The sequence below is a fragment of the Cupressus sempervirens genome, chromosome 2 (assembly GCF_028749045.1).
Source record: "Cupressus sempervirens isolate cs-2001-9-10 chromosome 2, ASM2874904v1, whole genome shotgun sequence".
Classification (NCBI taxonomy): domain Eukaryota; kingdom Viridiplantae; phylum Streptophyta; class Pinopsida; order Cupressales; family Cupressaceae; genus Cupressus; species Cupressus sempervirens.
In genome coordinates this window covers 188,090,880-188,116,018 of record NC_143119.1, presented here as the reverse complement: position 1 = coordinate 188,116,018, position 25,139 = coordinate 188,090,880, and the positions used below count along the sequence as shown (strand labels likewise).

At 38.2% G+C, this 25,139-nt stretch overlaps 1 protein-coding gene across 6 annotated transcripts in view; it reads left to right on the top strand.

Annotated features, from left to right (window-relative positions):
• Positions 1 to 5,583: 5,583 nt before the first annotated feature.
• Positions 5,584 to 25,139, top strand: part of LOC149571706 (uncharacterized) — a 34,549-nt gene continuing 14,993 nt past the window's right edge. For 2 of the 6 annotated variants that reach the window (XR_016359851.1, XM_089813125.1), the window contains exons 1-6: positions 5,752 to 6,331; positions 20,980 to 21,699; positions 21,944 to 22,188; positions 22,418 to 22,463; positions 24,531 to 24,572; positions 24,701 to 24,781. Coding sequence is in view for 3 of the 6 variants with exons in the window: in XM_089813125.1 (XP_089669251.1) it covers positions 5,930 to 6,331; positions 20,980 to 21,699; positions 21,944 to 22,188; positions 22,418 to 22,463; positions 24,531 to 24,572; positions 24,701 to 24,781 (1,536 nt within the window). In the remaining 3 variants the exon portion in view is untranslated. Of the gene's footprint in view, positions 6,332 to 20,979; positions 21,700 to 21,943; positions 22,189 to 22,417; positions 22,464 to 24,530; positions 24,573 to 24,700; positions 24,782 to 25,139 lie in introns of all 6 variants that reach the window. The other 4 variants (XM_089813126.1, XR_016359852.1, XM_089813127.1 and 1 more) reach the window with 4 other exon arrangements.

The following is a 25,139-nucleotide window of genomic DNA, read 5'->3' as shown; positions in this document are numbered from 1 at the left end:
AACACTAACCCTAACTCTAACTCAAATTCCAACTCTAATTCTTACCCCAATTCTAACCCTAACTCACCTTAACCCTAACCCTAACCCTAGCCCTAAACCTGACCTTCACTCTAAGTCTAAACCTAATCCTATGCCTAACCCTAAATCTAACTCTAACACTAAATCTAATCCTAACCCTAACCCTAATTCTAACCCTAACTCTAACCCTAACCCTAATTCTAACCTTAACTCTCACCCTAACTCTAACTCTAACCCTACCTCTAATTCTAACCTTAACCCTAGCTTTAATTCTAACTGTAACCCTAACTCTAATTCTAACTCTAACTCTAACTCTAATTATAACCCTAACCCTAACTCTAACTCTAACTCTAACCCTAACCCTAATTATAACCCTAACCCTAACTCTAACTCTAACTCTAACCCTAATCCTTATCCTAACCCTAACTCTATCTCTTCTTCTAACCCTAGCCCTAACTCTGACTCTATCTCCAACTCTAACCATAACTGTAACCCTAACTCTAACTCTAACTCTAACTCTAACCCTAACCTAACTGTAACTCTAACCCTAACCCTATCCCTATCCCTAACCCTAATTTTAATCATAATGTAACCCTATCTCTAACTGTAACTGTAACCCTAACTATAATTGTACTCATTAGTATAACATTTTATGTAACAATATCCTTAAAATAAAAAAACAAATTAAAGTTATGCAAAAAACCACCATACATAGAATTAAAATATAAAATGTTGAAGAATAATGTTATAGTAACTTTATAAAACTATAAATAAAACAAAATTAATTTTTAATAATTTAATGCAACTTTATAAAACTACAATTTTATAGTAACTTTATACAACTATATTAAAAAATTAAGAAATAAAGAAATAATTCAATACCAACTTTATGAAAATAGTTATATATTATCATCCAAATTTCTTCAAAGTGAAAATGATTTAAAATTAAAACACTATATTGCTTGCTCCTAACATAACCATCCAAATTTCTTAAAAAATGTCTTCCATGTTGCGCAAGAATTGCTACTAGCTTATATATATATATATATAATATGCTAAGAGTCATCCTTCTTGAGGCATCTATTTTATTTAAATCATAACCTATGAAAAAAAGTCATAGGATTGGAATTAAGATAAGTGCCTCGAGAAGGATGACTCTCCACACACACACACACACACACACACACACACACACACACACACACACACACACACACATATGGTGCAGAGGCACCTAAATTTCAGGAAGACAAAGATATAAAAGCTAGAGAAGCCATTTGTAATAAGTTGTCAAAGGAGGTCTTAATATGATAAATAATGTAAAAATGTTTATTTAATTGGTGAATGGATCTATTGACATCCATCTAAATTCATTTGAGTCATTTGTATTGTATTTGGGTCAAGTTGTAAAGGCTATGAAGCCATTTTTTTGTCAAAAATGTAAAAGTTGCGTAAAAAGTTGTAAAATGCAACTTTGAGAAAGTTGTTAATAATAGAAAAATGATGTAAAGAGGTATATGGTTGGTCTTGGGGGTAGTTAGGAAGGTTTATAACTGTCAAATGGATATAAAAACCATTGTATGGTTGAACCAAATCAATTTTGGAGGAGAGGAAATACTTTGATACATTTTTGGTGCATTTTATTGTTATGGTTTTGATTGGTTTTTTATAGTTTTAGAGTAGTTTCCAGGCCTTGTATGGAAATGTACAGCCTGGAAACCATATAATATAGTAATGGATATATAGTACGATGAATCCTTCTTCTCATGCTTTTGGTTTGGTTCAATTTTATGAAGAAATGAATAAGTTATGGGTATTTTGGTGAAAGTGGATGTTTGCAGATTTGAGATTCGCTGAATATAGTCATGTTACAGCGTGTGATGCGGACATATTTTGGAGACTCGGGACCTCTAATAATATTCATTGGAAAGATATGTGAACTAACTTTCATTTCCAACTGGTTTGGATCATTTTAATTTTAATTTGTGAAAGTTATGAGCATTTTAGTGGAAGCTGGTTTTTAAAGATATCCATTCAAGATGAAGGCAGGGATTTGTGATTGAAAAATTATATATGAATGGGAAAAATAAATGGCTTACAGATTTGGAAACTAGAATCATAGATGGATAATGTGTAATTGGCTTGAGATTATTTTTAAAAAAAATTGTGAAATATATTTGATGTCCTAGGCAGGGTTACCAGTTTTGTCTCTGGTTTATGACAAAAAATATGGGTCTTGGTTCAGAGTACATAATTCATAATCTGCTTATTGGATTGGTCTCAAATTTGGATATGTTTTAGAATTACTAATTTGGAACAATTCCTCCAAATATTTTTTCAAGAAGATATTTAGAATTGAAGTTATGAACAATGCAATCAGACATCCCAATCTGATTGTGTGAGTGAAGATGTTGTCTTTATCGGTGTATAATGTCAGGGTTCTTTGTTGTAATCTTTGAGATGTTCTTGGTTCCTTGAGGGTATACCAGAATATTGTGAATCCCTTGAGTTGAACTAATATTCCTTGAAGATAAATACAGAGGGCTCTGCATCAATATATATATATATATATATATATATATATATATATATATATATATATATATATATATATATATATATATATATATATATATATATATATATATATATATATATATATATATATATATATATATATATATAAGCTAGTGTTACACAAATGTCAAGTATATGCCAAGCAAATTAGAGTATGTGGAGCTCACTCAAGAGTCAAAGGAAGTTCGAGTGTTAATCAAGCTCACTCGGTTACCAAAAGGAGTTGGTAGGAAGACAATGTCCACTGAGCTCACTCGGTTACCAAAGGAAGTCTGCAGAAAAAAGTCTTTTTTGTGTTAGTGTTGACTGAGTTGGGTTGGCTAACAAAGGGTTTTTTGAGATAGCATATTTAATTTGATGAATTTATTTGTTAAGTCTAGTTGACTTAAGGGATGAATATTGATTATTTGTAAGTGTATTCAAGCCAACTTGACAAGGTAAACGATATAAGTATAAGGTCAAGCTATGGGATTGAGTGTATGAAGTAAGGAAGAGAAGACAATTAAGAAAGAAAGTGAACTTGAAGGATAACAAAATATCTTGAGTTGACCGAGCTACAAAGATTAATTTGATCAAGAAGGATCAAGTATTCGAGCCATAACTGAGATCTAAAATCAACAAAGATAGTTTGCATCAACAATTAGGTCATATTACTTTTACTTGTTAACAATTGTAGCAATGAATAAAATCTCTTAACAGAGTTAGCCTAACAATTATTTTGTAAATCCTCTAACAAGGTGGCATTTCTAGATTGAAGTTTCACCTCTAACAAGGCCACTCCTAACAAGGTGATCTAAATCCTTTAACAGGGTCACACATAACAATGTGTTTTGTAACCTTTAACAAGGTTGGCTCCTAACAGGGCTCACTTCAAAAGAGTGAAAAATAATAACTAGTTGCAATTGGTGGTTTTCCCAAATTGGGTTTCCACGTTAAGTCTTAGTGTCTCTTGTGTTCATGTTATTTGCTTTATATTTCTACAACTAAGTTAATCATGGTTAATCACACTAAACATATAAATAAGTAAATATTCTAGTGCTTGTCAAGTGACAGTAATTCTTAGTGTTAACCGAGTGATTCCTATACTAATCGAGTTACAACATTATTTCAATTTTAATAGAGTTTGGTTTTGATTTGTATTGACATCTAAGGGATCTAGGATTTTTTTTTTGTAGTAACTGATTCACCCCTCCCATCTCAGTTACTCCTCTCATATTTCCAACAAAAAGATATATTCCTTCTTAAAGATATCCTTCTATTTTTATGTAGAAATTCTTCATTTTGCATAATTCCTGGGAACCTTCTCCATTTTTCATTATTTCTTGTATGGTCTTCAAGCTCATGTAAATATTCTTCTTTTGGGTGAAGATGTTCCCAAAGGCCCATTTTTTTCCACCCCTTCACATTCATCCTTATAAAATTTAGTTTTCTTCTCTACCACTCTTTAATGTATTTAGCAAAGTTAGCACGTAGAGACCACATTATTTCATGCCTCAAAGGGACTAGTCCTTAGAAAAGTTTCTTGTTCCAATAGAAGTGAATTGCACTATGATCTAAAGAAGTTCTTGGGAGGGATGCTAGAATAGCACTAAATCCCATTTCCTAGTTTGTCTACACTAGAAACCTATATGACCTTACCTAAATAAGGCTACTTTCTTTCCTATTGTCCAACTAGGTATGCTTATGTCGATATAAATTTATATCGAGCTAGCTTTTGTTGGTGATGGAATCTTGGCCATACTTTCTAAATGGTCCATCACACCTCCATATTTTTCTAAGAGATATAATGGTGTGTTGAAGTCACTAGGCACTATCTAATGATCAAGAAATTTTTTTGTGATCATCTCTAAAATTTCTCCCAAACAACTTGTCTACCCAAATGAGTCTTTGGTGCTTTTATATTAAGCAAGATCCACACAACATCACTAATTGTCATGGTAACTGCTAGGAAGTTAGATGTGAAGCTTATTAGTTTTCCGTTGATCTCCCTAGAATCCCACATAACAAGAAGTCAAGAAGTTGGATGTGAAGCATATTAGTTTGCTAGTGTCTTCCTGGGATCCCACATAATAACAAGTCCACTAAAGGCCCCATGAGCATTACTAATGAGATAGGGGAGCCTAACCAAAAGTAGTATGCAACATCGTTGAAATGTTATTGGGTCATTTGCGCCTCTTGTAGGAGGAGCATGCCAACCTTTTTCTCTAGTATGCAACATCTCAAGTCATATTGTTATAGAGGGCTACTTAACCCTATCATGTTCCAAAAGAATATTCCCATTTCTTACTTATGTAGTTACCTTCAAGGATAAGTGTCCTCATATAACAATTTCCTTATGTTTAGACAATCTCGCTAAAAACCCTCTTATCTCTATCGCTTGTCCCTCCAAACTCTAGATTCATATTCATTGACCTTTTTTGATCAATCTTTTTCTCTTCCACCAAACAAAGTAGGTTAATATTTTTGGGATGAAGAAGGGCGGATTAACTTTATGTTGTGCTTAAAGTCCCTCAAATGATTTTCAATGATTCAATAGGCAAATTCCTAAAAAGAGGGCCCTCTACCTCCATGGTTGAGCTCATTGCACAATTAACACCTTCCCCTTTTTCTTTGTAGGTATCCTCAACCACCTAAAGGGGTAACCCAATACAACGGTGACACCATTAATATTTTTTCCAATTATGATTTTCAATCCCTTCTCTCCACCTCTGCATGCCATCATTTGAGGGATAATATTATACTCTTCCCACCTCACCTCAAGTAGTAGTCATCATCAACTCCCATACCCCTTGTTGAATGAGATATGCCCAAGAAATATCTTGAGCAAATGGCCTTTACAAGGGTACCTCCCTAAAGGGTATCAAGTTATCGTTCACATTTACAGGGTCATGTAGAGCTTTATCAGCCCATCAACCCTAGTAAGAGGTTTTCGCAAAGGAACCTTACAATCATAGCTTATAAGACTAGGTTTGACATAGCTTTGATAATAGATGGCAGCATTGTCATAAAAGAGTAGTTGATTTCTACTCTCTACTTTAGATTGTAGGACAATAAAATTTAGAGGAGTTTTAAAAGAAATTGACCCAAAGATGTGGAAAAAAAACTTGGATTTGGACTTTGTTATCCCATCAATACACAAGTATTCTCTCAAAGAGTTCTCGACCCAACGAATGTCCTCGTCTCGGTCCTCACGTTTCGTGTGCATTCTTTATTTTCACTCTTGCAAGGTCGGGAGTTAAAAACTTCTTAGGTTTCCCGAGGACGCAAAATCCTCTACCAGAGGTTCCTGGTTCGAAACTCCTCTAAACTTATTCAGTACTCTAGAGAGATATTCATGAAAAGCAGCACCTTGAACCCTCTCGGTGCTCAGAAAATGCTCGCGGCAGTAGACATGGGGACGAATTCGTTCCACATGATTATAGTCAAAGTGCAGCCCAACGGCAGGTTCTGTAAAGTGGATTCACTCAAAGAATACGTGAGGCTGGGAAGCGGAACTCTAACAAGTAGCGGCATAATTGGAGCGGAGGAGGAGCACAGAGCTCTGGAGGCCATGAAGCGCTTCAGGAGTTTAGCGGAGTCGCACAAATCGAAGATGAGAATCGTGGCAACGTCGGCCGTGAGAGAGGCCAAAAATAGGGCCAAATTTATCGCGCGCATTTCTGAGGTAGCGGGGGCAAATGTCGAGGTGCTCTCGGGAAAGGAAGAGGCTCGTTTAATTTACCTCGGAATTCTTCAGGTTCTCTCCAATTTAGACTTTTATATAGTTTTATACGTAGTTCAATTCTTCTCCAGGCTCTTGAATTCATAGTGAAAGTCCTTTGTTATTCTCGCCTTCCTGGATTTCTATCTTTCTTCACGCTCTTTAATTGTTTTAATAAATTGTGGGGAATTGTTGGCGGGAGCAGCGTGGGGGAAGACAAACCCCTAACGCTTCCGTTGTTTTCAGATGGTAGGAAGCATAATGCATCGTAATTCACATTATATTCAAGTGTTTCCTCCATTTTTTTCACAACAAAAGAATGTCTCTTTTTTGTTTTTGGATTAGTAGAGGGGAAGAATTCATTAGTTTACATTGCATTACACTTTGCACTATACTGGAATCATAGTTTTGAGACGCGGCCTTGGCATTGGCAAGTTGGTTTTTGACTTGGTGTAGAATTTTTGCCAAAACTCGGTAATATTAAAGTAATGGTTGTTTAAAATTTCAATTTAAAATGACCGGCCAGTTTCTTCAGATTTGTTAGTTTTGGTTGTTGAACTCGCAGAGTCTGAGAGTCGAGTATAGACTTGGAATTGTGTGTAGTTAAAATGCTAGATGTGAAAATATGTATTGCAATATAAGATATAAAGATGTAAAAGAGTAAATACTTGAACATTGCATTGCATTAAAATATCGAACATTCCCTCATCCTCGGCGGAGATTGCAGAATCTGGTGGTGTCACTGGGATGGGGAACGGAGTCCCCAGGTCCCCACATCCCCGTCTTTGGGACTCGGAGCAAAACGGGTGGGGGATGCGTCCCCGCATTACCATGGTATGTATGTTTCTAAAACATATATGCAGCCGAGCTTCAACCAGAAATCATAAGAACTTTACCAGAGAAAATCTCGACGTAAACTAAAGTTTAATACCTGCATTAAACCTTCAATTTTTTGTAAGCTCCTGTATTATCCTCAAGAACTCTGATTGCCATATTACTGAAAGATGTATAACATAAAATAAGACTCAAGACCACCCAGTTACTTTCCATGTTACAATGAATATTCTTGGACCATCACAAGTTATGGACAAGTCTTATTGGTTCAGTTATGATCATTCCAGATTTGAGGATTGTTCATATTCTATGTTTACAGGAGTTGTTCTTCAAGGAGATGTTCGTTGGTATTCATAGTGTGAGATAGTATGCATCCAATACAATGATTATTATATGAATGCTGGTCAATGGTTTTTGTTCAATATTGTTAAAAGAGATAGCTGTATATTGAACTTTATTTGTTTGCATGCTGAGATCTATCTTGAGGAAGATTAGGCGATAAAGAGATGAGTATTTCATATCCTTGAGTAATTTTTAAGGATTTTATATGTAGTTATTAATTCATTCATTAGAATAGCATATCATGTATGCTTCTAGCATGATATTTCTCTTCAAAATAGGTTGATCCGATGAACTGTTAATAATCTCTCTAAAATGCTTCTAGAACAGATCGAAGAGCATAAGGATGGTGAGAAATTTCTTCTAATGAGGACGAGTTTGATGCATCTTGTGAGTCACATAAGCTGAAGAATGAAGACATAGCTTGCTGTCATAGGGCTGAGTTCTGAGCAAGAATTTACAAGCAGTGGGCTTGTCTCTGGATGTGACTACAATCTGTGGGTTCTTTCTTTGCATTGGGTAAAGCATTTCGAGATATTGCCTGGTTTGAGTGTGCAAATACTTTGCAGTGACTCTTCCTTCATATTTGGTTAGAGGTTTAGAGGGAGCTTGAGCAACAGATGGAGAGTGCCAAGTCCTTTACAAAGGATCAACAAGCTTGTGGGGCAGTGTGGCTTCGAAGCTCCTTGGGTGGTCAAACATTCAAGTTAATTGTAATTTATTGTGATAATCTAAGCTGTGAAAATGGTGCCTTCAATGAGAGGGAGTCTATGTTGAGGATTCTCAACATCAGTTTGTAGAATGGTTATTCTCACAAGATGCACAGAGTAATACAACATAGATTCAATAGTACTAACAAAACATTTATTATTTGTACTAGAATATTAAATGGCGAGGAAATGTTCTTTCTTTTATTGACTATCCAACATGAGTACATCATTCATAATTCAAAGTTCTTATATAATGGTCCGTTGGATGAGAAAACCAATGGACGCATCCCCTCGCTTCCTAACTACCCTACCCAAAAAAGCTTGACTAATGCAAAGTACTTTATTACATACGACATTTATCCCCCCCAAAAAAGAAGTCATCTTCAGACGACTACCCAACAAAACAAAAAACCTAGATTTCAAGAAGAGGGTTGCGAAGACATCCCTGTACTTGGGGCCCCTCAAAGTCGCTAAAGATCTCGTTCAACTACCTTTTGTTTGGCATGAATTCCTTGTAGAACACACAAAACGTCCATCTTTTTTGCCTCTATTGTTGTGATTTTGTCTTCCAAGCAGCCTTTTCTATCTTCCAAGATTCTTCCAGGGGAGCCTTTTCTACCTTGCACTTGTCTATGAGAGCAGCGTTTTCGATCTCCCACTCCTTAACCAACCGCGTTGCCAAGTCTTTTCCTTGCTGGAGTTCTAAGTATTTCCTTTGGAATGCAACTTCCATGTTTGCCAATGTTTGTATGAGAGGTAGTTGCTCCTGAGCTAGAGATATGGTATAGCATTTTGTCCACTCTACAGCTATTTCCCCCTAACTGTTTCTACCCTCTTCTACACGGCAGTAGATGGTTCCTTTGCTACCTCCAACTGTGGTTTCCTTTCGTTCGTATTGCCATAGGCCACATTCTTGTTCTATTAATTGTATACTATCCACCTCCCTTCGACTTTTGTATAGTCTATGGTGTACGGTAGTTGTGGAAACAACCTGTACTGCATACACTTCCCCTCCTTCCTTGCATACGGCGGAATGTGTGTGACTTGTGTATGGTTGGATGTGCACGTACACGTAAGACATGTTGGTGGCTGACCTCCTTTGCTCATATTCCATTGTACCCTTGCATACGAGTTTTAGCTCCACTCTCGACCTTTTCTCCTTGTACTCTACTGTCCCCTTGCGTACAAGCTTTGTCTCCAACCTCCCCCTTGGCTCTTTGTGCCCGTATGGTGCCAAACTTCCCTCCTCCGTCACTTACTCTGTCTGCTCTTGTACATCTCCTCTATTACAATAATAGATAAGACGTCTATTAATAGTTAATTATTATCTTGTAAATATCTTTAGCTTTAGTTTGCTTTCATTTTTTGCTTTCTCTGGAATAGAATGTTTCTATTCTTTACGATCGTTTCCTAAGGAAACATCGTCTCTTCCTTTTGTATAAATTGACCTTTCGGTCTTTGTTATTAATAAGCAAGTATTTACCAATTACCTCGTAATATGGTATCAGAGCTAAATACTTAAATTTTTTCGGAAAAATTTATAATTTCTTCTTGAAATTATTTGTTTAAATCTTTCCAAAATTATTTCAGCTAATTTCTCCAAAACCCACCTAGGGTTTTTCTGCTTGGAGAAATTCCCGAATTACGGGTCTGCAAATCGCGTGGAAATCGTGGCCATTTTTTGGAGACTCGCATTTTTGGGGTGGAAATCTCCATGTTTCTGTATCAAATCTTCATGTTCTTAGCCGTCTCAGTCTGTCATCGTGCTCTGGGAAGCAGATTCGACCATTTTTCATCAAGAAATCTGAAGTTTTTTCAAGCTTTTTTCAGCTAGGGCCTTTTTTTTCGAAACCCTAAATTTTTGGGGTCCAAAAATTTTTTTGTTTACAAATTCTTGGTGGGTTTTTCGAGAGCTCAACTGGGTTATCGTTTGTTTTTTCTGGGTGCCTCGATTTTTGTGACTCGATTTTCGAGCCAGCGGATTCAGAAAACGACAGCAGATTCCTTTTGGGTTTTTCGAGCTCTCTTTTGGGTCATTCTCTGATTCTTCTGGGTCTTCCGTATTTTTGCCTCGAAGAACGTGCCTTCACAGATTTTCACAAATTTTCATTGAAAAACGTGCCATGGCATCTCTGACAAATATTCTGCTCGAGCATAATTCCAAATTCAATGGTCGCAATTATGGAACCTGGAAGCAGCGCATCATCGCAATCTTCGAATATCAAAACACCGATCAACTTGTTTTGGGTGTTAAGCAGCGTTCGACTTCTCCGGGTCCTGATCAAGATACATGGGATCTGAACAATTGAGAGGCAGTAATGCTTCTCAAACTATCCGTAGTTGATGACCAGCTTTCTCAGATTCCATCCGGCAAGACAGCGGCCGAAATCTGGACACATCTAAAAGGTCTTCATGAGACTTCCGACAAGAGCAGAGCCTTCTTTCTGAAAAACACTCTGTTTTCTATTGTCATGGATGAGCGCACCTCGCTCCAGGCACACCTGAATCGGATTCAGGAAATCCGTGATCAGTTACTTGCCATCGGTCACAAGATGGAGGAAGAGGATATTGTGGTAATCACTTTTCGGAGTTTACCAAATTCCTATGAGCATTTTATCGAGACTCTCAACATCACATCTATTGTTGTTGATCTAAAGTTCACTGATCTCTGCACCTTGCTACTTCAGCAAGATCGGTGGAAACAATAGTTCGGTAACAGCTCCAGTTCCACCTCCACTGAGCAAGCCTTTGCTGCAAAATCCTTTCAGAAGGATAAGGGCAAGTTTCAGCAACCATCTCAGCAGAAGTCTTCTGCTCCAGCATCCGATGGTACCAAAAAGAAGAACATTCAATGCAACTATTGCCACAAGTATGGTCACATGAAGGTTGCATGTCGGAAACGCTTAGCTGCCCAGTCTAAGCAATCATGTTCGCAACCCAAAGCGAACAGTGCAAAGCACACTGAGCAGGTGGAATTTGCCTTTTATGCCTTCATGGCTAAAAGACCCGCAGATCATGTACAGTCATCTGCCTGGTACATTGATTCAGGTGCCTCTCGACATTTCACTCACCGCAGAGACTGGTTTACTGACTACCAGCCTTATTCAGATTCTGTTATCTTTGGTGGTGGAGAAGAGTACACTGTTGTTGGTAAAGGCAACATTCAAATTCAATCTGTTGGGAGGAAGCTCATATTCCTTGATGTGTACTACGTTCCAGGGATGGAACTAAATCTACTCTCGGTCAGTTAGTTGCTACGACATTCTCCACACTTGGCAGTCACCTTCAGTTCATATCAGTGCACCATCACTGATCGGGCGACTAAGTCTATTGTTGCAGTTGGTCTTGAGGATCATGGTCTTTTCAGACTTACTGATTCTGGTGATTCTCAGGACTTAGCTATGGCTGCTCGACAATCTTCCATCAGCACACTTTGGCATCAGCGATATGGGCACTTAAATGTGCATTATCTCTCACAACTTGCTCGGGATGAGCTTGTTCTTGGTTTGCCAGAGATTCAAACCCAACACCTTGGAGTTTGTGACGCATGTCAGGCTGGGAAGGAATATTGCACACCTTTCCCCAGTGGCGATTCTTGGCGAGCTTCTCAAGTACTTCAGCTTGTTCATGCTGATATCTGCGGCCCTATGGCCACTCCTTCTGTTCTTGGGTACAAGTATTTTCTGTTGTTTGTAGATGATTTCAGTAGAAAAATGTGGGTGTATTTCCTTAAAAAGAAATCTGATGCATTCATTGTATTTCAGAAGTTTAAACCCTTAGTTGAAAAAGAGTCTGGGAAATCTATTATTACTCTTAGATCAGACAATGGGGGGGAATTTTGTTCTAATGTTTTCTCCAGCTTCTTGGATACACATGGCATCCAACGCCAGTTCACCACACCCCACATGCCACAACAGAACAGTGTAGTTGAACGTCGGAACAGGACAATCACCGAGATGGCTCGTTCCATGCTCGAACACAAACATGTTCCGAAGCATTTTTGGGCAGAAGCAGTTAACACTGTGGTTTATCTGTTGAACCGGTCACCCACAGTGGCGGTCAAAGGTAAAACTCCGGAAGAGGCTTGGTCAGGTCGCAAGCCCAGAATCAGTCACCTGAAGGTTTTAGGCTCTCTTGCTTTTGTTTGGATCCCTGATGCTTTACGCACCAAGTTGGATGCCAAGAGTCAGAAACTGATGCTTGCTGGATATAGCAGTCTTCACAAAGCCTACCGCCTTATTGATGTTGAGACATCTCGTCTCATATACAGCCGCGATGTAGTCTTTGATGAGCAGCGAGGACCATTCATGCCTGTTTCTCCTGTTCCTGATCCAGCAGTCCAGCCTATGCAGGTTCATGATTTGGGAGTTCGGCTTCCATTAGGTCCACCTGATGGGAGGGCTCCAGTAGCTCCTACAGCTCCAGTCCTGCCAGTGATACCTATACAGCCACCTCCGGCTTCTCCTGCAGGATCACCTTGTTTTGAAGATGCTTCACCTGAGTTTGATCCAGATTCTTCTGATCAGGATCCTGCTGATCAAGCATCTCCTAGTACTACTGTTGGTCATTCTCCTCTCCGGCCTAAGTGGTGGGCTAAGACACTTGCTGATCTTCATGATGATGAGCTCATTGATGGGAGAACTACTCGGAAAAAGAGCAAAACTATAGATTCTGTTAACTTTGCTCTTATGGCCAACATTCACAGTGTGTTTGAACCTCAAACATATTCCGAGGCTAAAGGAATTCCAGAGTGGGAACAGGCCATGCAATCTGAACACTAGAGCCTGCTGAAGAACAACACTTGGGTCCTTTCTGATCTTCCCCCAGGGAAGAAACCCATTAGCTGCAAATGGGTCTACAAAATCAAATACAAATCAGATGGTACTTTGGATAAGTACAAAGCTCGTTTAGTGGCAAAGGGCTTTTCTCGGCGTCATGGCATTGATTATGAGGAGACCTTTGCTCCTACTGCAAAGATGAGCACCATCAGATTAGTCCTAGCCATGGCAGCACAGTTTGGCTGGAAGGTCCATCAGATGGATGTAACGAGTGCTTTCCTGAATGGTGATCTCCATGAAGAGGTCTACATGACGCAGCCTCCTGGTTTCAAGGTTGCTGGTAAAGACCATCAGGTTCTCAGATTGGTAAAAGCTCTCTATGGTTTGAAGCAGGCCCCTCGGGCATGGTACATCAAGATTGATACGTACCTCAGTGATCAAGGCTTCAAGAGGAGTTCTTCAGACTCAAATCTATACATCAAGACTACTGACAGTGACATCATCCTTCTGGTTATCTATGTGGATGATCTGATCATCACTAGCAGTTCGGCATCTTTGATTCAGGGAATCAAACAACACTTATGCCAGTCTTTTGATATGACTGACCTTGGGCTCATGCATTATTGCTTAGGTGTTGAAGTTTGGCAACAGTCTTCTGGTATATTCATCTCTCAGTCCAAATATGCCAGAGCCTTGTTAGACAAATTCCGAATGCAGGATTGCAAACCTGCATCTACACATATGGAGAAAGGTCTCAAGTTATCAGCCAAGTCTGATTCTCCTTCCGTTGATGATACTACGTATAGGCAACTAGTAGGCCGCCTCATCTACCTATCTGCTACTAGGCCTGATATCAGCTTCGCAGTCAGCTATATTTCACGCTTTATGACAGCTCCTAAGGCTGATCATTGGATGGCAGCAAAGCGTGTGCTTCGTTATGTGAAGGGCACTTCTGATTATGGACTTCTGTATTCTCGGAGTTCTAATCCTAAACTCAGTGGGTTCATAGATTCAGATTGGGCAGGCTCTGTTGATGATAAAAAGTCAACATCTGGATATGTGTTCAGTTTGGGATCCGGTGTAGTCACATGGACCAGCAAGAAGCAGCAGGCAGTTTCTCTCCCTTCTACAAAGGCTGAATATAGAGGGACTGTTAAGGCAGGATGTGAAGCTGTCTGGCTTCGTCGGATGCTTAGGGATATGCAGATGTCACCAGCAGGACCGACTACTCTGTTTGTTGATAACGAAGGCGTTATCAAGTTAGCACGGAATCCAGTCTTCCATGAACGAACCAAGCATGTGGATGTTCATTGTCATTACATACGACAGCTGGTTGAAGACGGGACTATAGATCTGTAGTATGTTCCTACCTCAGATCAGACTGCAGACATTCTCACCAAGCCTCTTGGTCCTGATAAGTTTGTCAAATTCAGAGGACAGCTTGGTGTGTTAGATAGATTAACCATAAAGGGAGGGTATTACAATAATAGATAAGACGTCTATTAATAGTTAATGGTTATCTTGTAAATATCTTTAGCTTTAGTTTGCTTTCATTTTTTGCTTTCTCTGGAATAGAATGTTTCTATTCTTTACGATCGTTTCCTAAGGAAACATCGTCTCTTCCTTTTGTATAAATTGACCTTTCGGTCTCTGTTATTAATAAGCAAGTATTTACCAATTACCTCGTAATATCCTCTTCCTCCAACATATGGCCCTCTTCTTCCGACATACGACCTCTTCCTCTTGACATATGACCTCCTCTCCGGTTGGATGTGCGACCTCATTTCCAATCCGATGCACGTTCTCTTCCCAAACTGGACATACGACCTCCTCCCAATTTGGATGTATGGCCACTTGTACATGCTCTGTCTCCTTCCATACAACTATGTTCTTTTTGTATTGCGTAACTTAGCTTTGGTATGGTTGCTTGGGAGTAGTTGTTTCTTTTGATCCGTTATCCTCCTCTATTTATTTTAGTCCCTGAAGGGTTTGCTTGCACATGGTATGACCATTCCGTGCCTCCATTATTTCTTTTTTGGGTGGTGGTCTTTTTTTTTTCACTTTTTATAACCTTCCTCTTGACTTCCTCCTTGTCATATTTTACGAAGTAGGCAGGAGCAGGTTCCTTTCTTTCCTTATATGGTTTTAATTTAGATCCATTAACGAGATCTTTTATCAGAGTCTCCAAGGTTGATAATTTATGGCCCCATTTTCTTTTACTTTATAGCCTTCAAGGTACCCTTCTTTTGGCTACGCATCTTCAATCTGTAACATGTTACATTCTTGCTGGAATACTTCATAGTCCCCCATCTACTAGTGAAACAAGCCATTGAGAGAGTTTGTTTTGTCCTCTAAGCACTCCCCAAGACGGAGTACTCCTTCCTCGTCTGGTTCTACTCCTCCACTTTCTCCCTCCTCTGAATCAGATGCTAGGACCTCACTTACCGATTAGTTCCTTAAATCTATTTTATACTTCCTACTGTCAACTTCCATGGACAGGTTGTTCCTTTTCCAATCATGGGTAGCCTTCGCTGCTACTAGCCATCCTCTTCCCAACAGTGCATCATACCCTTTCTTCTCCAGGGTGATTGTTACAAAGTCCAATATAAAGTGTTGTAAACCAATTACTACCTTTTGCCCCATCAAGGTTCCTATTGGCTTAATTCCGTGATGGTCTACATCCACCAATTGGAATGTAGATGGCCCAAGTGTAGGCTTCCCTATCACCTTCCAAGTTTCCTCATATAAGATGTTCACCCCAGAGCCCCATCGACAATAGTATTAGATAGTTTACATCCCAATATTTTCATTTCCACTACTACTCGTATCCTCCCCATTCCTATGGTGAACAGGGTGTTGGTTTCTTTGCCTATTTGCACTTCCTCTTCCTTGTCTTCCTTGGAGGGTACTCCTTTACTTGCCTATTGTGTTATTGCTACTCGCAACTAAGGTAGATTTTCTAGTAGATCCACAATCTTCACAGAATGGTGGCCTTTAGGTACTTGTTTCATGATGTTTGTTACCAGTTGGGTGTTTGTGGGTTTAACCATACTTGCTTTTCCTTCTTTTATCATATTATCTCTAATGTTCCTTCTAGCTTCCTAAAATCTTTCTTTTTCTGTAGTTGCATTGAGATATTCTAGTTTCTTGTCCTGCATTCTTGTGATGGCTTATACTTTATTCTTAGGTTTTGCAATCTCGAGCACGTTCACCCCTTTTTGTCTAGGGCAATTGGTATCCTCATGGTTACTTGGTCTGCACCATTTATACAACATTCCTCCATTCTGACAATCACGTGCAAAATGCCCCCATTCTTTGCACCATCGACATTGGATCATAGGTCTTCCTTTAGAGTCGTGCTAGATTGCTCTCTTGGGTGTGTTATTTCTATTATTATTGCTCCCCTGCTTGCTATTTCTATATCCTCCAGGTGAGGCTTCTGATTTGCATTTCATGGAGGGGTGGAAGGTGGTGTGGATTGTTCTCCCTGGGTGAAGAATACTTGCATGTTCCGTGCTTTTAGATTGTAAGGACAGTCTTTGATTGCGTGTCCCAACACCTAAAAGATCTCATAGAATGTTTTTCACGAGCATGTCCCTTTTGTATGGCCCTCCTTTTCACAATCTATGCACCATAGTTCCCTCCCTTCTCTTGTCTCTTCCTTACTTCCTGTTACCTCCTTCATTAATCACATTATATCCTTCCTCAAAGCTTGGATGGTCTTGGATTCATACTCACTTTCTTCTAACCTTTCACTTCCGCTTCCATGCCTTTTGGCCTTAGAGGTTTAATTCTCACTTTCTATGTCCATTGCATGTGTACACGCATCCACAAAGGTTGATGTTGGAACTATTGTCATCCTTTTCCTTAGGGACTATGTCAACCTTTCAATAAACCATCTTTTCGTCAGTCCATCCATAGGCTTGTTGTCAAGCTTTCCTATCAATTCTTTCAGCCTTCTATTATATGCTCTGACCGATTCATTCTTCCCTTGTCTTGTATTATAGATCTTTGACACTATTTCATCGTCCCGAAGGAGTTTGAATTCTTCTTCAAAGGCTGTGTAGATATTATTTCATGTATTCCTCTTGCCTCCCTCCAAGTATGTATACCAGTCAATGGTTGTACCTCTTAATGTGGCTGAAAATGCTTTTAGCTATTCATTTGCCTCATTCTCTCCATTTGCTTGCCATATGGTTATGCATGTTTACAATGATGTGTGGGGTCCTCCGAACCATCCCTCGTGAATCTAGAAAGTTTTTATTTGTCCATTGCCATTCTTCTACTATTTTTCCCACCGGTCGGCACACTCCCTCTTGATGGGACATTCCCTCCTGCTGGGACGCTCCCTCCTGCTAGGTCACTCCCTCGTGCTGGGCTAGATTCTTGTGTGCTTGTCCCAACATTATCTCCTTCTCCTAGGCTGGAGTTTTGTTTCTATCAATGCTCTTTGTGTGCAAAGGTTTCAGGATTTCTGTGCCTTGCCTTTCTCCCTGGTGTCCAAGAGATAGCCAAATTGGTTATTCCTTCTATTGTGTGTTCAATCAACCCTTCTTGGATTCGGAAGTAGTCCCCTCGTCCCCTTAGGTAACGATGTCTTTCCTCATGTTGTTGGAGGCGTAACTTCCTAAGGACGACTTCGTCCTCAGTTTCTTCCTCTGGCACCCGCCTCAAATATTTGTTTGGAATCAAGGGCATGAATTGGTTTAGTGCCTATTTATCTTCTATGAATTATCACGCACCTCCAGTTCTCGTTCCTGTGTCCTTTTGGCGAACTGCTAGAGCACTTGTTGCCTTCTTCGTTCTCTTTATGTTTCTGCTCTTTCTTCCTCCACGTGTATCAAGTTTCTTGCCAACAGTCGAGGAATTAGTCCAAGTAGATCACCCACCGCTGGTGGTACCGAAAGTTTGTCCCATACCGTGCTCTCTAGAACCGCTCTCCCACAGGCTTCCCTTTGCACATACTAGTCGACATAAACTTCCCAGGCCGTCACCAGACCATGTGTCAACTGATCTTTCTCTAGGTATCCTCCTCTTCATCATCATTGTTCGTGACTTGTATACGTGGTAGGAAGGGTCTTCCCATTAGTCCATCTTGCCTTGCCGACGACCTCCAGGTTCAAACTTAGGCAACGATGCCAAAATGTAGAATGGTTATTCTCACAAGATACACAGAGTAATAAGACATAGATTCAATAATACTAACAGAACATTTATTATTCGTACTAGCATACCAAATGGCAAGGAAATGTTCTTTCTTTTATTGATTATTCAAACACGAGTACATAATTTATAATTCAAAGTTCTTATACAATGGTCCATTGGTTGGGAAAACCAATAGATGCATCCCCTCGCTTTTTAACTACCCGACCCAACAAAGCTTAACTAATGCTAAGCACTTTATTATGTACTACATAGTTGCTCTTGTTATGTGCTATAATGCATTTTTGAGGGAGAAATTTGAGGTGGAAGCCCTTGTATTGCATTTTTTCTTTGAGAGGGAGGAATTTGACGTGAAAACCCTTGTATTGCATTTTTCACTGAAAGGGAGAAATTTGAGGTGAAAGCCCTTGTAATGCATTATTCTTTGAGAGAGAAATTTGAGGTGGAAGCCCTTGTAATGCATTTTTCTCTAAGAGGGAGAAATTCGAGGTGGAAGCCCTTGTAGTGCATTTTTCTTTAAGAGGGAGAAATTTGAGGTGGAAGCCCTTGTAATGCATTTTTCTCTAAGAGGGAGAAAGTTGTGGTGGAAGCCCCTTTGTGATGCATTTTTCTCTAAGTCGGAGAAATTTGAGGTGAAAGCCCTTGTCACTCTTTCTAGTGAGGGAGTAGCCATAGTGGATGTCATGTTGAGAGATTCCATGACAACATACGTTGAGTGACTCTTAAGATGTGAGCTTTTGTTTGCATTTATTTTACACATGGGTGTAGTCATGGCAAACATCATGTGAGTGACTCCATGATGCTATCATGTCGAGAGACCCCGTGATAAATTTATTGTTTTCTTCACAAATGGGTGTAGCCATTATGGTTGTCATGTTGAGAAATTCCATGATATGGATATAGATCTCCCTAGCTAAGAGGAAGTGTTGATGTTATAGCGTCTAGAGTTATCTTTTCATGGGTGTCTCTTCATTTCAATTTTAAATCTGAAAGGTCATTCTTTGTTGCAACTGACCCTTTATAACCAAGACGATGAAGGGTCAAGATAAGCATATATACATCTAGTGTGCTGATCATTGTTAACTTTTTGAGCTCTGAGCTTGGGGGAATTGTACTTCAGATATCATTATTCAATAAAATAATATTATTGTGTGGCTGGGTTTTTCTCCCTCAAGCTGGAAGATTTTCCCAAGATAAATCTGTGTCTAATTGTTCATTTATTTTGTTTTCTGTTTATCTTTAATTCTGGTATGAAATTCTAACAATTCCTATTGTAGCCTCTCTTCATTCAGTTTGCCATTTTTTTCTCCCAAGATAAATCTTTGTGTCTAATTGTTCATTTATTTTGTTTGCTGTTTATCTTTAATTCTGGTATGAAATTCTAACAATTCCTAGTGCAGGCCTCTCTTCATTCAGTTTGCCATTTTGTCTGTCAACTGACACATTGGCAAGCCAATCTGCCACTTGATTTACTTCCCTGGACACATAGCAGAAATAATTCTCTAAATTTATCTTTCACTTTACTGAAACAACTGCACTAACATTGGCACTCCCAGTGGATATTGACCTGTTCTTTTCTAAAGATATTCCCATTTACCTGTGAATAGTCTCTTCCATTGCTTTTTCAGCTCTCCAGGTGATGAATAGCCCTTAGATATAATTTATATAACCTTTAATTTATGGCCACCTCATCCGTTGTTCGAACTTTTGACTCTTATCTTGTTATAGTAGACTGGAGATTAGCATGCCAATCCTACCCCTCTTCAATGAGTTCGCTGGCCTTATTTGTCAAGTGTCACATTTGCAAGCTAATGTACCACTTGATTTGCTTCCCTGGACACATGGAAGAATGATTCTTAAAATATTTTTTTTTCTCAATCTACTGAAACTTCTACTTTAACATCGCCTTTCCCAGTGGATAGCTTCTTGCTAAAGAAATTTCCAATTAACTGTGAAGATCATTTAAGATTATCCCCTTCCATTGACAGGAATAATTTTGGCTTTATTATTCAACGAAATTTTAAATTGAAAAATTCAGACTCACAGACAATAATTGAAACAACAAATCATGTTCACACAGGGCAACACTTTCATATCACTTGGTTATTTTCATTATAAAATGTACTGACAAAGACCTATAAAACACCCAACAAGGAGACATATTGAACAGAAATAAATGTAGATTAGAGCTTAGGGTGGCATATTAAAAGATGGGACCATAATTGACAAACCAAAGTAGAAAATTATTATGCAAAGATGCTCAGTTCGTTACTGGATAATTAACAAGAATTAGTTTTCTATTTTTTTAATACATCCTTCTGAATTTAGCATTAGTTTGTCACAAGCCTTAAAAAACTTAAGAAACATCAATTTCTCAATTTTCCTGGTAACATTGCGATAGTGATTCAATGTATCAAACAAATGAAAGTTTTATGCATGTAATTGCTAGTGACAGCTTAATTTTTTTGCATGGTAACTACATCAGATTGATGCCAAAGAATACAATGTTCTTGGATGTTAACACCCTGGATGAAATAACTTTAAGGATACTGCAAAACTAATTTCATGGATGCATACATTTTATGGCATAATGCGATAACTCTTTCGTGGTCAGCAAAGTATAGATCTAGAAGTTTCTTTTATATTTCAATTATTGCATGGTTAATAGCCAGATGGACATACCATACAGAATCCTTTTTATTGTTAGTTAGACCAAGCATTGCTCATGTGTCTCATTAATTGCTCTCTAGTTTGCTCCTTTACTTTAGTGCAACACATTTCTTTCCTAAACTAATTGTCTGACAAAGCACTTCAAATGTGAACATTGTAAGAATTGCACTAAGTAATTTCTTTCTTGCAGGCACTTCCAGTCTTCAATAAGGCTGTATTGACTGTGGATATAGGAGGAGGATCTACTGAATTTGTTCTTGGATTATGTGGAGAAGTGATTCATGCAACTTCCCTAAAACTTGGTCATATTCGCTTAACAGAGTCCTTTTTGCGAAATAAGGATGACAAGCTGCAGGAGGGTCATATAGAACAACTAAGAAGATATGTGCGGTCTACATTGGCAGATTCTAATCTGGCAGAAAAGGTTCGAGAGATAGGGTTTGAGATGGCCATTGGCACCTCTGGTACCATTGAATCCATTCAGAAGGCAATAAATCAAGGGCATGCTGTTGAACCAGGAGATGGATATGAGTCGCTGCCTGATTTTTGCCAAGCTTTCAGGGGTTGTGAATTTACCAATGTTGAGCTCAATGTGATAGTGACAAAGCTGTGCCAAACAAAGAATAAAGAAGAGTGTCTCGAGCTTTTTGGGTTTGCTGAAAATCGTTTAGATTCAATAGTTGCTGGAGCAATTTTATTGCAGGAAATATTTGAAATTTTCGGTATCGATAGAATGACAGTTTCATCTTATGCATTGCGTGAGGGGGTGATTGCTGATACTTTAGAGAAAACATGTGATGAGTACGTTTATGCTCCTAACATCAGGTGGAGTTCCGTCACCAGTTTTGCACGGAGATTTAACAAGAAGAAAAAGATGAAATCTGACATGCATTCTGTGCAATTAGCAAAGGTGGGCATCTCAATTTGGCAATTTGCTGACTTGTATTTCATTTATTTTTCTTCATGCTGGTGTATCATAAAATTCTAGCTTCCAAAGGACTCCAGAGAATAAATTATGGACCAATACTTTTCCTTTTTTACTCTCAAAACAGGAAATGGAAGCTCACTTGAATTTTTTGTACACCACTTAAATGTTTGTATGAAGTGATACAAACAAACTCTAGTTTTTAATCTTTTGGCGCTGCAATTGACAGGAGCTTCTAGAAGGCTTACAAAGATGCAAGAAAGATGGTGAAGACTGCTTTAGTTTGGCAGGGTTATCAATAGATGAGAATGATATTGAATTGATGGAATCTGCAATTCTTTTGCATGGCATTGGCTTGCGTATCAATCATAAAGGCTATCATAAGCATTCATATTATCTTGTCAAGGTTTCTTTTCCTTTCATACATAAAGGGCCAAAATGCTATTTTTTGATGGTGCTAACACAATGTTGTAGGTATGATTTCAAAATAAAGTTGAAAAGGACAAATAAATTGTCAATGTCCTATTGGCAAAAGATGTGAAGTCCATTCTTTTTAATATATATATATATACATCTTAATTGTAAAGTGTGGATGGCAAGAATTTGCTCTTCCTATTATCTGATATTTCAAATAATTTCATTTTCCTATGTGTCTTACCCTATATACGATTCATTTAAATGCTCCAATTCCTACGAAATGCAGCTTTTTTTTGCGTTGCTTTGGAGGAGAAAGCATGGTGACCATGGAGGTAGGAAAATTTTGGTTTGGAACTGTGTAATAGTCCTGCAAGCTCTCTCTAGCTAGACATTTCATTGGTCAGGGTTGTGCAAGGTCATTATTATATTTTAGGTTTAGGATAGTTGTGAAGGTTCCTGCATTGGAAATCTTTAGAAATTTCCTTTTTTTCCATTTCCTTGATCTTGAACACAGTGTTCCTGCCATGGGAGATGCCCTTGTGTCTGTGGATATACTTTCTTTGTCTGATTGCTTCAAAATTTAGAATTTGATTGAGCTCTACTGCCATATATATAGTGAGCTTTTGGGCTTGCCCATTCATTTTGGTCCTCCCAGAAACGTTTGGCCAACATTTAGGGAAGTTTGCAGCCTTGTGGCTACAAAGGCTGTTTTAGGCAGGCCAAATAAGTAATTTATTTTGTGTTCAATTTTCTCCAATACTGAAAGAAATTGAAATTCAAGTGGGCAATACAGGTTGTGCAAAACGCACTGCACATTAAACAACCAAATACTTGCATCTTTTGCCAGATTCTTGATCATAAATTTTGGGATCTTTCAAATATTCATATAACAAAATTGGTAAGGCATTTATCATATACAATATATATCCTTGATGCATAACATTTACAACAAAATGCCCAACAACTACAGCCTTTAACTGCGAAATGACAAAAAATATAGAAAATATGCTACTACCTTTTAACTTGCAAAGAACTCGTGCAGTCAATGAACCTAATAACCTTGTCTCAGTAACGCACTGGTTGACATAAGGTACAAGTTCCTGACTTTGTATTGAGATTGGAGAGGAGGCTGGCTCAGTAAGATTGGAAACATTGCTGTTAATGTTGCATATCTACAATCTTGTGATTGAAAAAGAACTAATGAAATATTGTTTTAGTTATTGAAATTTTAAGCACATCATTGAGGGGTACAGGGTACATAGGGAGTTTGAAATGCTAGGCATTTACCTCTTTTTACCTTGAAAATCCTGCTATTTTATCAACTGCAATGGCAGGAAACTGCTTTCAAATCTGGCGAAGTCAACCCTAACAACATGTGACTATTGTACACCATAAAGGAGCTGTAAAATCTCTTCTTTTTGTAAACCAAAATGTCTCATTTTAATGGTGACAGCAGTGTTGGGGTCCACAAAAGAACAGTGAATTTATAGTTGACAAACTCTTTGTGGAGAGCAACTGTCAAGCCAAGTTTTTTGACTCGCGGAGAACTTCAGAAAAACTTGGCACCTTAAAAGCACATAACTTTTTGGAAAAATAATCATAGTTTTCAAAATATAGCTATAAAATATGATCGTTTGCCAATTGGAAATTGTATGTTTTGATCCATTTTCAATTATATTGGATATTTGTGTGGGGGCTTATGTTTGTTAAATAAACCATTAGCTAATCTTTTGTAGTACTTTTAGATTGTTGATCATATATTAGGGTTGGGAAATGCATTTTAATTCTCAAAAAGGGGTTGAATTGTCATTTCTTAACTAGAAAATGTAATTTCAAACTGAGGGTTCCCTTGGGCATGACCAGGCATGACATAGTTGCAGCCAGGACATAGATCAGTTTGTGTTTTAAGACCCGAACCCAATCTGTCTGGAAGTGGCATGGAAACAAGAACCTAGTAAAATAGAAATAACTTACGAACATATTTTGAAATAGAACAGCAACATATGATACATTTAACTGGAAAAATGTGCTGCATAATATTAAATAATGAAATTACTTTTGATAACCAGAAAGTTACCTCTTGAAAATAGAGGGACGAAAATGTTAAATTTTTGGAATGCATTTGAGGGGAAGTGTCTTTTGGTTTATGTAATTTCGATAATTATTTTGAAGGTTCTGAAAAAATAAAATTTGAGTAGGTTTTTGAATTGGGAGCAAATTAATTGTTAAACTTGTAGCTACCAAAAGCATCCATAAAAGATTTTGTTATGTATTATTGACACCTCGTTAGCATCATTGTATATATCTAAGATCGAGTTTTAACGCTGCTGTTTATTGGTGGAGTACTCTCAAAACTTTTAACACATTACTTTGTTGTTGTTTGGAAATTTGCATTACAGAACAATGCACACCTTCATGGCTACAGTACTTCAGAGATAGAGGTATGTTGCAAAGACATTATGATATAAAATTGTTCTACTTATGGTATCTATTTTGTGTTCACAAAATGCTTATCAACCTAAAATTATTGTTTTCACTTTAAACTTTGCTTTGTACCGTACACAAACAGATTATTGCTTTGCTTGCAAGATATCACAGAAAGAAGTTCCCTTGTCACAAGCATGATTCTTTTGCCAAGCTTCCACACGAGGTAATTTGGAATCTATTTACTTCTTGGAAGAGGTATTTTATGTTTAAGATATATCTTCTTGATCTTGTTAGATGCAGAAGATAGTATAACCTTAGTAATATTGAAAATTTCTCTCAAAAGAATTAAATACTGAGGAAATCATATAACCAGAGTAATTTTGCTAATTTCTCTCAAAAGAATTAAATACTGAGGAAAATGGAAGCATTTTCTCTCGAGAAATGAATTTCCTTAACATACACAAATCTGTAAGTGAGCCCTTTCTAAAATTAGGGCAGCAATGGATCACAGACACCAGGTGTTCTGCAACCATGATCTTCATCCTGTATCAGGAAATTCACCCTTATTCTCCATGTCATTT